The following is a 13,802-nucleotide window of genomic DNA, read 5'->3' as shown; positions in this document are numbered from 1 at the left end:
GGCGCATGCGTACACACAGACACAACACACAGCGTGCTTTGGGAGCCGCCCCGCTGAAGAGCACTAGATACAGTGTAAGGCATCGTCACTGGGCGTAGCCCTGTGAGCACCCTCTGCTCCCATTAGGCTCTTTGACCCTGATTCGGCAAAGCACATGCTTAGGCCCCACTGAAGTCAAGGCGACATCACCTAAGTCCCACTGGAAAGTGCATGGCTGAACTGGGGTCTTAATCAGCAGGAGAAGCCCACCCACCTGGATCCAGCTGTGCAACAGAGAACAAACGGGAGCCAGGGACAAAGGAAATGGGGTCTGTATTAGTACCTGATGATGCTCCACTCCGGCTCAATCCTCAGGATGGTGGGGTCCTCCATGTACTCAAACTGCAACTCCTGATGTATCTTGGCCTTGTCCACCCTCACGGACACCTTCACCTTATCAAAGCCATCATCCGAGGCCGTGGTGTTACAGACAATGTACTTCGTGGACCTCCTGTGAGTAGAATGAAGCAAAAGTCAACCAGGCATAAACAGTGTGAGCAGGACAATGTCACCATGAAAGGGCTCTGCCAGCAACCCTGCTGTCCAGTCCCCATTCAGTGCTTTGTAACCAACCCATCCCTAACCTGGGGAATTCCCTACCGTGGACTTTGTGGGAACAGAATAACACGTGTATCTGAATAAAAATTAGCATCTACATTCGCACTAGCTAGGATCAAACTGCAAGGGCTCTCAGTGCTCAGGCTTCAGGGCATAAACAGAACCCGACAAGAAACATTTCCGTCCAGGGACAGCCCTGCATGATTAAGAGCCTGATGAGTGCTTGGTTTCTTCCTTCAAAGCCTCAACAGTGACAACTGCCATAAGAAAGGCGGTGTGTTTGTTCTGCATCAGCTTTCCCATTGTAATGCACTGAGAGGTATTTTACTGTAATTAGAGAGGAGCCCGAACCAAAACCCCAGTTTGTGGCAAGGTTCAAACCTCGATTTGGGTCTGAATTTTGCAGCTGGCCTCTCCCTCTGTAATGGGTGGAGCAAAGACCCAAGGTCCTACTGCCTTTGATTTTTAGGAGTCAGTGATCTGTGACTCTAATTACAATCACAGGAAGATCAAACTGAGCTCGTTGTTACCTGCATGCTTCACGTCTGCTCCTCTTCTGTCCTCTGGCCTCCATTCAGCTGTCTTCATATACAGTATCTGTCTACAAGCTCCACTGCTCCTTGAACACTAACTGTTCACTCTTCTTTGATTTAGATGGGGATTGGTTCTGCTTTAGCAGGGGGTTGGACTAGATGACCTCCTGAGGTCCGTTCCAACCCTGAGATTCTATGATTCTTTAAGCAGTGCCAATGCAGCTGAAGTGTATATGTGAATTTCTAAATCCCAGGCTGTTACCACATGACCATAAATTACAGGTGTCAGGTCACCACGCGCCTGTGAATGACTCATAGGGTTTGAAAAATGCAATAGTGACAGCCGAGGAGACTGAAGTCTTGTAACCCCAGAACAGATGCAGCGTGGGCCATGATAGCTGTGCAATTTCCCCCATCATCACCTTGCCAATGTGCCTCAACCCTGCAATGGGCAGGCCTCCTTGGAGGTGGGAGAAGCATTCAGTCTCAAGCCCTGCTCAGTGTTTGGCCTCTCTGGGAACCACTGGCTGCTAATTGCTACATTAGTGTTGATCGTGGGGATGGTAGGTTTTGTGTTGTAGATGCCACTAAGACCTGGACTTGAACTCCTTTTCAAGTGGATTAAGGAACACCCAGTAGAGGACACTGACTCTTGGACACCACCGTCCTGGAGTGGAAGTGAACTGCTGATCTAGAGCTGAAAAGTTCTGTGTTTTTGTCTCCAGCTGAGCCATCCATTTCACCATCTTGCAAGATTATTTTTAGAGATGAGAGAGTTGTTTTAATACTTCGAATCAATCAGTTTTTTCCCTGATAAGGCAGGGATGTGGGATGGAATCTTTTGCACTGTACACCCACAATGACTAGCAGAGCACGGGTCCCGCGGAGAACGGTAATGAAATTTAACGAGGGACCATGGAAAATGTGCATCAAATACTAATCAAAACAGTGAAATGAATCCTGTCTTCCCACCCAGGGACACGCACAATAAGGATTCTCTAATGGACTGCAGGAGGTAGGTCTCTATCTGCAGAACAGAACTGGCACACAACAAGAGATGTGCTTGTGTGAATAGAAGAGAGAAACTATAATGGGCCAGGCTACTGTGATTTATACCTGCTTCACACCTATACTAATACGGTCCTCAGGGTGCTTAGGGAAGGTCTAGCCAGTCTTTGGTTTCATGCTTCCTCCCTTTTGAGTTACACCTTTCATGGTGATTTTTAATTTTAATACAAACTGTGCCTGAATGATTTTGGTACTCATAGATGCAAGGGGGAGGAAGTGACAGTACTATCCTGACATGGTCATTCCACTTCCCCTAAAAGCACTACCCGTCCAGCTCAGATGTGACCAGTAACACTCCCAGCTATTCCAGTCCAAAGACTCCAAACGTCTCAGCCACTGTACCTCAACCCTCATCCGCAATCTCCCCTGCTAGTCCAGTTGTCACCTCTCCATGAGCCGGGACCCCCTGCATGGCGATTAGGTGAGGAGAACTAATATCCTATAGGGACCGGGATGAGACCCAATGAGCTCCCTTTCAAATGGGGAAGGTGCTGGAGTACTGTAACCATGTTCCACATGCTCAGCCCAGCACCAAGGACGCTGGACAGATAGAGGGGGGCTATTTCATAGCCTGGTGCCCTAATAGTTCCATCAGAAAATTGAGCCAACCACATCCCTCTGTTCACGGCTTCCTGCCCCCAGCACGAGCCGCAGGGAAGGATTATGTGCACACCTGTAAAAGAGACAGGGCTGCCGGCCAAATGTCACCACAACGTTGCTGCCAGCATTCAGGTTGGTGCCTGTAATGGTCACCTGTGTGCCCCCCGACACTGGACCCCGCTTTGGCTTCAGGTCAGAGAGAGTCAGAGTCTGTGGAGAGAAAGGGTCACATTGAGAATGCATCAGGGGTATGTTTTCCGGTCGGTGCCACTAGGAATGGGGTGTCTTTAGTATTTGCCTTATTCTATTGGGCTGGTAAGCAACAGAGGCCATGAGCCTTGGCAACCATGATCCTATTGGTTTATCTTGTCTTGTCTCTTACCTTTTCCCTCCTGAAACTGGGCCAGATGTCCCAGCTGCTCATAAACGTTCAATGATTTCAAAAGGGAGTTGCAGGCATAGAGCGACCACAGCCAAGGGACCCAGGCTCCCTTGCCCTTCAGAGAAAGCTCAGAAGTAACTTTGCTCTGATACGGCAGCGCCCCAGGAAGCCAAGCCATTCAGATCCTGCACTGGCTAAACGGATCGGAAGCGGCACTGAACGTGTGTTATACCGACCGCATGAAGAAATCCGACAGGGAGTAACCAAGACAAAAACAATAGAGACATTACTCAAAAACCCAGTTGATGTTAATAGCAAATGAGCTCCTTTCTATAGGTTTTGAAGCCAAGGTATAGAATGTGACAGAGGATAATAACCCTGCTATGCAATTCTATAGGGGGGCTGAGCATTCTGTAGGAAGCTGACCCTCTCTAGTCGACTACATAGGACTGTCCCATAAGGGAAAAAGGAAAGGAAGGTTGGCCTTGTGCACTGGGGCTCTGAAGATCTGGGTTCAACATGTGGCTCTGTCACAGACTTGCTGGGTGATCCCTGAGTAAGTCACTGGATCTTTCTGTGCCTCAGTTACTCATGTGTTAAATGGGGCTAATAATACTACCTGTCTTATCTAGTTAGATGGTGAGATCTTTGGGGCAGGAACAGTCTGGGACTGGGTGTATCTACAATGTCCAGCACAATAAAGCATTTATCAGCATGTGCTACCCGAACACTACTAATAAGGGAAGGTATCATTTCCAAATCATCATTTCATTTAGTCTGTGCTCACTTTTTTTTTTGAGCTGCTTTTCAAAATATGCCCAGATGCTGGACAAATGTATCTGAAAAGATTCCTTAACGGCCAAGAGAAAATGAACTCCCCCGACCCCTCCAATCAAGATACAATCATCATACTCCGAAGGCACAGATTACAATGATACCAAAACACAGAGAGGTGGTGTCCATTTTCAGGGAGAAATTTGAAGTTACAGTTTATTCTTTCATTAGCATTTTAATAGAAAAACTTTCCACTCACTCCCAAGTGAAAAGCTACTATCTGCATTTAAATGAAGGTTTTTTTTTTCTTTTTAAGAATGATAGCACAAAAGCTTGAAGCTCTCCCAACTCCTCTGAACAAGCAGATACAATACATTATCATATTCCTGAGCTTTGGAGACCATTGATAAAATTGTATAACATGTACTGGTTCCCTCTTTCAGCCCCCACATCACCAGCTAATCATTTTGAAAACACACTGAAACACAACAGAAACCTTTCTGCTCTGCTTTCATTCCAAATGAAGTTAGCACTTAGAAAAGGGGCTGAACTGACAGCAGCCCAGGAGAGTGAAGTTTCTCTACACAGCAGGGTAAGCTCCCTGCATTGGTACCTTGCTCTCATGGGATCATCCTTCGGTGAGATGCAGGTGCAATCACCATGTCCCACTGATTGATTCCTTAGCCAAACACTCAAGACTGCCAACCAGGGTGCAAATTAGTGCTGACTGTCAAAGTCCTGGCTTTGATGCAGTTTTTTGTCTAGCTAGCAGGATTTGGACTGAGAATTACCAGCTCATTCCAAATAAGCCACTGAACAGCCACTGGATGTTGGCTACTTTCAATCACTAAGAATCCCAGTGAAATTTGCCCCAGTGTCCTAAAGGTGACAGGTTCGATATCCCTTTCCCAATCTCCTGAGGCATCTTTCTCCTCCTCTCTTTAGTTTTGTATGAAACCTACCCAAATGACTTCACCAGCCTGCATTCAATGGTCCTCAGCAAAAAGGAATCCCAACCAAGATCCCCGGCAGCAGAGGTCACTGAGTTTTGGGAGGTATTATCAGAGGATTTGTGGCTCAGGATATTTGCACTAAAAATCACACTCCAGACTCTTTACCATTTCCTTGTTGGCAAAATGCAACAGAAAATGCACGGAGGAGTAGTGGAGCTGTCACAGGCTGAATGGATGGAGATGGAGATGTCCAATTCACCTTCCACAAACAGTGTGTGTCCTTCCTTGGTGCTTTCATCCTCTCTTCCCTTTATTTCCTTCTTGTGAACCCACTTCCCCACCCTGCCACTGGCACAATCTGCACTTACTGATGTTGCCACCCAGGGTGTCCTACTCCAGAGCCTCCCTTCTCTGCCTGCTACCACCATGCCTGACCTGGGGCCACCCTTCTCCCAACCCTTCCTGCTCCCGTGGCAGCTTCCCGCCCTTAATCACTGAGCATCGCTCTGTCCTTGCAGCTGCCGTCCCTGAGTCTAGTATGTCAAATCCCGCTGCAGCCTTGCAAGGCCTGTCGTGATGTGCAGGTAACGTAACCATCTCCCTGGGACTGGGGCGAAGCAGAGTCAGGAATATGACTTGCCGACAAGGGAGCAATGAACATGGGAGAAGGCATCAGATGGGTGGGCTAGAGAGCAGCTGTTTTCCCTGTCTAGCACAACGGTATGGAGGTATTCAGCATAGAAAACCCCACTGACATTAGACTCAGGCACGAGTGGAGTAACTGGCAGCCAAGAAGGCAACAGCCAGCGGAAGAAGCTGTTACAAACGGACAAAGGTAACAAGCTAAAGGGTAATGTCTTGGAAGAGCCCTTCTGTCTGCCTGATGGGAACTCTCTGTCTAGGCCAGGGGTCAGCAACCTACTGCACACGTGCCAAAGGTGGCACACGAGCCAATTTTTGATGGCACGCGGGGCAGGCTGAGCCGCTCAGCCCACTGCCGCTCTGGGGTTCCCACTGCTGGCCCCTTGCCCACTCAGCACCCGCTGCTGGCCTGGAGGAAGGAACCCCAGTCTGGCAGCGGGCTGAGACCCCAGCTGGCAGGAACCAGCGGCCAATACCCCACAGCTGGGTGGGCTGAGCCCCTCAGCCTGCTGCCGCTCTGGGGTTCCTGCTGCTGGCCCCTTGCCAGCTGGGGTCCCACTGCCGGTCCCACTCAGCGCCCACTGCTGGCCTGGGTGAAGGAACCCCAGGCTGAGACCCCGGCTTGCAGGAGCCAGCGGTCGAAACCCCAGAGCTGGGCAGGCTGAGCCACTCAGCCCACCTCCACTCTGGGGTTCCTGCTGCTGGCCTCTTGCCAGCCAGGGTCCTGCCACCAGTCCCACTCAGCGCCTGCTGATGGCCGGGGAAAAGGAACCCCAGGCTGACAATGGGCTGAGATCCCGGCTGGCAGGAGCCAGCGGCTGAAACCCCAGAGCAGGGATGGGCGAAGACGCTCAGCCCACTGCCACTCTGGGGTTCTGGCTGCTGGCCCCTTGCCAGCTGGGGTCCCCACCGCAGCCCCACTCACCTTGCTTCCAGTTGGAATTCCAGCGCAGGGCCCCTGCCGGACAGGGTCCAGGCTTCTGGCCCTGCTCAGCCCTACCAGCCGCCAGCTTCACTAACCTCAGCTGCTGATCTGGGGTTCCAGCCAGTTAACAACTGATCACTCAGAAGCCTGTATGCAGCTTAAAGTATCCAAGTATGTGCCACCAGACACTGGAAAACTCAGCAAGGAAAAGCAAGGGCAAGGATCACAGTAAACTAATAAGATCTGCATTTTAATTTAATTTTAAATAAAGCTTCTGAAACATTTTGAAAGCCTTGTTTACTTTACATATAACAGTAGTTTGGTTATATATTATAGACTTATAGAGAGACCTTCTAAAAATGTTAAAATGTATTACCGGCACGTGAAGCCCTAAATTAGAGTGTATACACGAAGACTCGGCACATCACTGCTGAAAGCCTGCCGACTCCTGGTCTAGGCACTTCTCTGTCCCAATAATCGTAGCTTCTGAATAGCACTGGGAGAGCTAGAGGTTAGCGAAACATCCCTAGCAGAATGTGAAAACTGCAGCTATTGACATTTCATTACCAATGCCCGTTCTGGTGAAAAATGATGCTCCGGTGCATTCAAACCCCTTTGAGGCGAAGCCAGCTCTCTTTGGGAATGAAGACAGCATCTCACTGAAAACACATCGAGATCTGCTGGCTTCACGTATGCACGTTCACTGACACAAAAAGGACTGAGTAATCCCAGCACACCCTAGCAAGGGGCCTTAGCATGTCTCTTATACAAGTGGTCCATGATGGAAGCGAGGGGAGACGGAGTGAGGGGGAGTTGACTGTACACAGATAGACGATTCCCTTCTCACATCAGTTTTACACCAGTGTCACTCCACTGACTTCAGTGGCATTACTCTTAATTTACATTGATGTAACCGAGAGCAGAGTCAGGCTCAGAGCCTCCTTGTTTGCCTCCCACACCTTATCGCAGACTGATGCCCTGGGCAGAAAGTACAAATCCACTTGCTTGCTGCTACAACCTTAAAACAGTAGCGTAGCTGCCATGTCCAGGTGGACATTCAAATACAAAGTTGACTCCAGATAAAACCCAAAGCACAGCCTTTTGTTGTGGGGACAGCGGGAATCCTGCGCATCCCCTTCTTCTGAGACTCTTCTTTGCAGAAATAAGGGATGGTAAAAGACATGTGTCATGCTTGAACGTACAGGCCCACGACAATGGATAGAGGCACTATCAGAGCTGAGCCCTGGGCTCTGATCACATCTCTCTCCAGCCCCACACATCAGGCACAGGATGTTCCCCTTGGAACATGTGGCCATCCCCAGGACTGCAGCCAGGACGGGGTGACTGTCCACGGAGTGGCGGTACCAAGGATCAGTGTGTATCCCATACCAGCGGTGGCTCTCAGCTGGGTGGTGGTATCAGTGAGCTCTATTGCCTTCCCCCACCCCCTTCAGCAGCTCCCGTTAGTTTCCCAGCTCCTTTTCCAGGGCTGGCTCCAGGCTGCTGCTGTGACTGAAATGCTCATTAGCACTTATGCCGCAGTGGGGCTCCTCTGGGAGCAACAGGCATGACCCACCCCGGCATCAACCATGCAGTTAACGATGGCATCTGCAGGCATAAGTGACCCTGAGAGCCAGGGTGGAGATACGCTCCCTGACGGGGTTTGCAGGGTGCCCACTGGATAGGCCGAGAGTTTGCTCCCAGCTGTCACCCAAGTTGCTCCCTTCAGCTGCTCACTCTCTCACGACACTGCTAGCATGGCAAAGAGCCTTTCAGTCTTTGCACTGCTTTCTTGCCATTAAATTCTGGTGCTGTCTGGCTATTCCTTAGCCTTTGTGGTCCTAGGCCTGGGACACAGGATGGCCTTTCAGGCCCAGAAGAACCAAGTGTGCTCCCCCCGCTTGGCCCTGGAGATCTGGGCCAGCTCTTCCCCCATTGCCTCTCAGGCCCAGCAGAGCCAAGTGTGTGTACACCCTTGGCTCAGGAGATTTGGGCCAGTTCTTCCCCTGTCACCCCTCAGGCCCAGCAGAGCTAGACCACGTCCCTACACACTGCCCCTCAGGCCCGGGAGAGATGGGCCAGCTCTTCCTCTCCCCCAACACCCCTCAGGCCCAGGGCTATTCACTAGTTCTCCTCAGGATTTGGTGGTAGGTGGGAGGAAGGTCTCACTGCATCAAAATAGTCTGAATACCAAGGTTCTTGTGTTTTAAGCCAGGCCCATTCATCTAGTCTCTCCCCATCCCCATCATCTCCAAGTGCTTGCTATGGTGCCTGGAACAGGAACAAGAGGGCAGCCATGATGAGATGGAGAATATTAGAGATGGGCTAGAAAAGCTCCTGAGGATGGCAGTTGCCTGGATCACACACTGAGTTCCCTGCAGGCAACAATCCTAGCCCTTTCCCTATTGGTTCCTCAGTATAGTCTCCATGGCTGCAGGGATAGGGTTTCCTCAGTTTCCTTTGGGAGACTGTTCTATAGTCCAGTGTATCCCACCATACAGATTTCTGGCTAATCAGCCCAAACTATCCTCCAGATCACAGCACTTCTTTCCCCAATGCACCTGGAAGGCATCAGCACCACTTGCTACAGCTCTTGCATCCTATAGGAACACCTGCCAATGGCATGTAGATTTCTAGTGGGAAGGAACGGTCATGCATGCTGAATATGGGCCCTGCTGCTGGGGTGGAGGGGAAGGGGGAAGAAGGAGCGTAGAAGAAGGTGAGAGAAAATGACAGACTCCATTCCTATTCAAGCTCAATGGAAAGACGTTAACTGATCTAAATGGCAGTTGGATGGGACCTTAGTTCCTTCTGATCCCAGGGGGATGCTCTGTTATGGGGCTTACCATAAAGTAGTACAGCTGGGAGGACCTGGCCATGAACTCGGGCTTACACTCGGCCACGCAGATCTCCACGAATCCGGCGTGCTGGCTGGGTTTGGCCTCTCCCATCTCGCACACTATCCTGCATGGAAAGCACAGAAGGGAGGGCAAGGGGTTCGGGTCAGTTCACGCTGGTACAACTGACGTGTCTCTGCAGAGCCCGCAGCCCTGGGGACAGACCTTGCTCACTCCTTGCCAGCGCTGGACCCAAAGGAATCCCTGGGGAAAGCTGTTCTCTGATCAGGTATGTCTCTGGACCATTTGGCCAGCTCCTCAGCTTGTGTAAATCAGCAAAGCTCCACTGAAAGCCATAGAACTAGGATAATTTACACCCACTGAGGATCTGGCCAGTTAGTCTCTCCCCTCTCCTCTTATCAATCCATTTGCTAGTCCAGCACAGCAGTAGGACTCACCTTTGGGCTGGGCTGTGGGTTCCAATTCCACATCAGCTCTTGGGCTCCCACTCATTGCTGGTCACTACAGTGCAAACTCAGTTCTCAGTGCTTCTGTCCCGAAGATGGGACCTAAACCAGCTCTCTTCTGCCCATCGTTGGTGGCAGTCAACCAAGGTGGGGCAGAGATCCCAGGAGTAGGGGACAATCCATATGCCCTCACTCAACAAAACCAGAGGGGGGCGTGGGAGCTCCTGGTGGGAGCATGAACAGGGAAGACCACAACAGACTCACTGCCACGCCATAGCCTAATACAGTGCTTTGGGAATGACTTTGTGATAGCTGGAGTAGGAGAGGAGCTACGCATTACCCAACCCTCCTCTTCTGGTCTGTTTGTGCGGGGTTTGTCTGCACAAAGAATACATTCAAATACTGGCTTCTCCTGGCTTCCTGGGGGCTCTGACTCCTCCCATGGAGCTAAGGGGGAGGGGGCAGCAGAGGCTATTACTGAGCAGTTTGTTTCACAATCCAGTACAAGTCCAACTTACTGCTCTGCCGGGATGTATCCTTCCACCAGTGGTTTGCACTCCACTCCAGCCACTTTGACATGAGATGCAATGTCCCGGAACTCCAGGCCCAGATTCTCCCCCCGGATTGTCACTTTGGTTCCTCCTTCCCGAGGGCCCGTCACCGGGATGATCTGAAGAAAAGAGGTAAGAGCAAACAGGTAAACACACTGGAATATCAAAGAAGGCAGGAGTGGTATCAGCATCTCATAGACTATCGCAGGCTTGCGTCACCGTGAATGGCTCCCTCCCAAATACATCTAGAATCATAGAATCATAGAATATTAGAGTTGGAAGGGACCTCAGGAGGTCATCTAGTCCAACCCCCTGCTCAAAGCAGGACCAATCCCCAAAGAGAATCTTACCCCAGTTCCCTAAATGGCCCCCTCAAGGATTGCGTTGCTGTGTCTCGCTTTCAGTCCCAAACACATGGTTTCCAAAATTCCACCCCATGGGATACATCCCGTTGCCTCTCCTATGTGAGCAATGCTGCACTAGGTCAGCTCTGCATGCGGCCTACCAAGGGATACCTGGGAACAAGTCTATCTACTTGTGCGGGGGTGGGACTTTTGCACTGAGGTTAAGCTCCAGGTTTTGTAAATGTCCATCAGCCATAAAACTTCATCAGTGGAAAGCTGTGGGGGAGGAGAGGAAGCAGGGGGAGAAGAGGAATCCAAGACAGAAAGGTCCAGCCAATCTCTCCTACATACTCAGGGCCTCATTCAAGGCCCATTGAAGTCAGGACATGGATTTCCATTCAAGGAGCTTTGGATCGGCCTAAATGGGACCTAAATGATTTGGCATATGAGATGATGAAGGAAAGATGCTTCTCACGATGGTTCCAAAGACCTTTGCTGCCCATTCAGATGATGTCCTGGGTGCCATCTACCAGCGCTGGCATAGATCACACCACAGTGAAAGGACAGGGCATGGGAATTCCTGTTAGATGTTCTCACCTGTTTGCTATTAGCACTGCCAGCTGAGAAGCCATGCTGGCAGCTAGATTCTTGCCTTGCAGTTTCCCCGACAAAGATATCCTAGATGCTGGAAAGAGCTGGGAGAACCTAGCTGCTTTCTGCTGCTTTCCAGTGCTGAGTTCGAAATCCCTCCCACAAACTGCACTGTCAAGGCCCCACCTGCCATTACCGTGGGCACCAGAGTGATGATGGACCCCAGGGGAGAGGATCAAGGACTGCAAAGGGGTATGGTATTGGGGTTTGCAACCCATTTTCTACAGCTATAGGATTGCTCCGCTGACTCTCCAGTATCTGTGCCACCAACCCAGTTTGTACCAGCATGCAAAGGACAGAGACTGTATATAAGAGGAAAGATGGCGAGTTATGTTCCCTAGATCACATATACATAGATAGCTGGCAACAGTGGGTGTATAGCTGAATTATAGCCCCAAAGGGTGCCAGTAAGTAACAACTCAGGACCCAGATGCTACAGCTGCTAGCTAAATGCATACAGGCAGCATATGGAATAGAATTGACACTCTTCTGCTGCAAAAGCAGACATCTCTACTCCATGCAGCCCTTAGGCTTCAGAGCGTAAGTAGGTGAGACACTGGCAAATCCCGGAGCAGATCTGACTGTACTCTATCCAGCAGGGGGCAGCTGTTCTTGATCAATTTAAGTTTGAGACAGCTTGATTTTGCAGAAGCCCCTGTAACAGGCCCAGCCTGGAGACGGCACAGTAAGCACTGGTGCATTGGACAACCTGCGGCAGCCTGCTCTTTGCAATGAAACAAAGAGTTTTTCCAGTGGCGATGAAGGGCCTCGCCGCAGCATCCCACCAAACCTGGCAGCTCCAGATCACCAAAGTGAGAATGATCATTTGTTTTGTCCATTGGTGTTTCTTTGAGAGCTTCACACGGGAGCCAGTTTGAGCTAATCCCCTAAATCCAAAAAACTCCTGCTCCAGAGCTGACCGCAATTTCTACACCAGGCCAAGCAAAAAAAAGTCCATATTCCAATGCCCCTGAAGTTGGAATCTGAGATTCAAATCCCAGCTCTGTGTGTCACGCCCACCTCTGACACCTAGTAAGATGCTTAATTCCTGTGGGACGGTGCCTTGAACACAATGTTCTCAGAAACAGCTGAGGAGATTTTCCTCAGCCTTGCCAAAGATTTCACCTTTGGGTGGAGATGCTGTGGTGCTAGGAGCTATGGAAAAGCAATTAGAGAGAGAGATGAGAATTTTTCAGAAAGTGAGGCGTATGTTTAAAGAGTAAAGCTAGCAGAAAACAGAATTTTCTGTCCAGCAGGAAACTTCAACATTTTGAAATTTGTTTTCTCCTGTATTGCAACAAAAAGTCAAAATCTTGAAATGTTTCCCAGAGTGGAAACCTTCCATTACTGTTGTTCTTCAAGATATGTTGCACGTGTCCATTCCACTCTAGGTGACTACGCGCCCCAAGCACAGTTGCTGGAATTTTTTTCCCTCAGCGGCACCCGTTGAGGCAGCTTGAGTGTCCTCTGCTGCTGCAGGCAGTTAGTGCCAGCATAAAGTGTCCAACCGACCCCACAGCCCCTTCAGTTCCTTCTTTCCGGAAATCTCCAACGTAGGGGGGCAGGAGGGTGGGTTGCGGAATGGACATGTGCAGCACATCTTGAAGAACAACAGTTATGGAAGGTTAGTAACCATTTTTTCTTCTTCACGTGATTGCTCATGTGCATAACACTCTAGGTGACTCCCAAGCAGTTGACTAGGCGAAAGGATTGGAGTTAATGAACACACAGACTGCAGCAGAGCTCAACAGTACAGCTCAACCAAACATGGCAGCATCTCTGGAATGCTGAGGGACGGCGTAATGGGAGGAGAACATGTGCATTGATGACAAGGTTGCTGCTTTACAAATATCCTGAATCGTTCTATACCAGGGTTGATACCAGAGTCTGGACTGGCTGCTGCTCAATGGGACAGTGGTGCCCATCGTTGCAAGGCCACCGAATATAAGTACCTGGAATACGCCCTGGAAACTGAGGGAAACCCCCAGGGGTTCCAAAATGACCACTGGACTGGGGTAGGTCTCCAGTGACCTCCTGACCAACCACTCAATGTTATTCCTATGCCTGGGTCCATGGAAGGGTGGAAATGCCTGGAGGACTAATGAGAGCAGCTCTTAGGGTGGAAGGACTAGGATCTGATCTCCCACTCGGAAGAGGATGAGTCTCTGTCCAGTGCCACGGGAGTGCCATTCCCACCAGCGCTGGAGATTGATGCCATAGTGGAGAGGTCCAGTCCGTGGCAAGCATAGATGGTTTCCCTTTTGACAGTACCAAAGGGTGTGGTACCAAATGTTGAAAGGACCCAGAAGGTTCACTCCTCTGCACCGGTACTGATAACATCGACTCCTGTACTGTCGGTGACAGCGGTACTGACAGCGAGAGAAGGTCCCTGGCAGTGGCAAACGCCTTGGTGTGGTGGGTACCAAGATAGCATTGGTGCTACACGCTGCTGCAAATATAGAAGGTTCTTCTGGGACC

General features: G+C 50.3%; 1 protein-coding gene across 1 annotated transcript in view; it reads right to left on the bottom strand.

The window, feature by feature from the left end:
- PLXNA4 (plexin A4) overlaps positions 1 to 13,802 on the bottom strand; it is a 677,576-nt gene that overhangs the window by 117,591 nt on the left and 546,183 nt on the right. The window contains exons 13-16 of the mRNA XM_032805231.2: positions 10,297 to 10,448; positions 9,321 to 9,438; positions 2,872 to 3,008; positions 323 to 490 (exon numbers count right to left, since the gene is read on the bottom strand). Coding sequence (XP_032661122.1) covers positions 323 to 490; positions 2,872 to 3,008; positions 9,321 to 9,438; positions 10,297 to 10,448 — 575 coding nt within the window. The remainder of the gene's footprint in view (positions 1 to 322; positions 491 to 2,871; positions 3,009 to 9,320; positions 9,439 to 10,296; positions 10,449 to 13,802) is intronic.

Source organism: Chelonoidis abingdonii, chromosome 1 (assembly GCF_003597395.2).
Source record: "Chelonoidis abingdonii isolate Lonesome George chromosome 1, CheloAbing_2.0, whole genome shotgun sequence".
Classification (NCBI taxonomy): domain Eukaryota; kingdom Metazoa; phylum Chordata; order Testudines; family Testudinidae; genus Chelonoidis; species Chelonoidis abingdonii.
The sequence above is the reverse complement of the archived record's forward strand: the minus strand, read 5'-3'. Positions and strand labels throughout refer to the sequence as shown.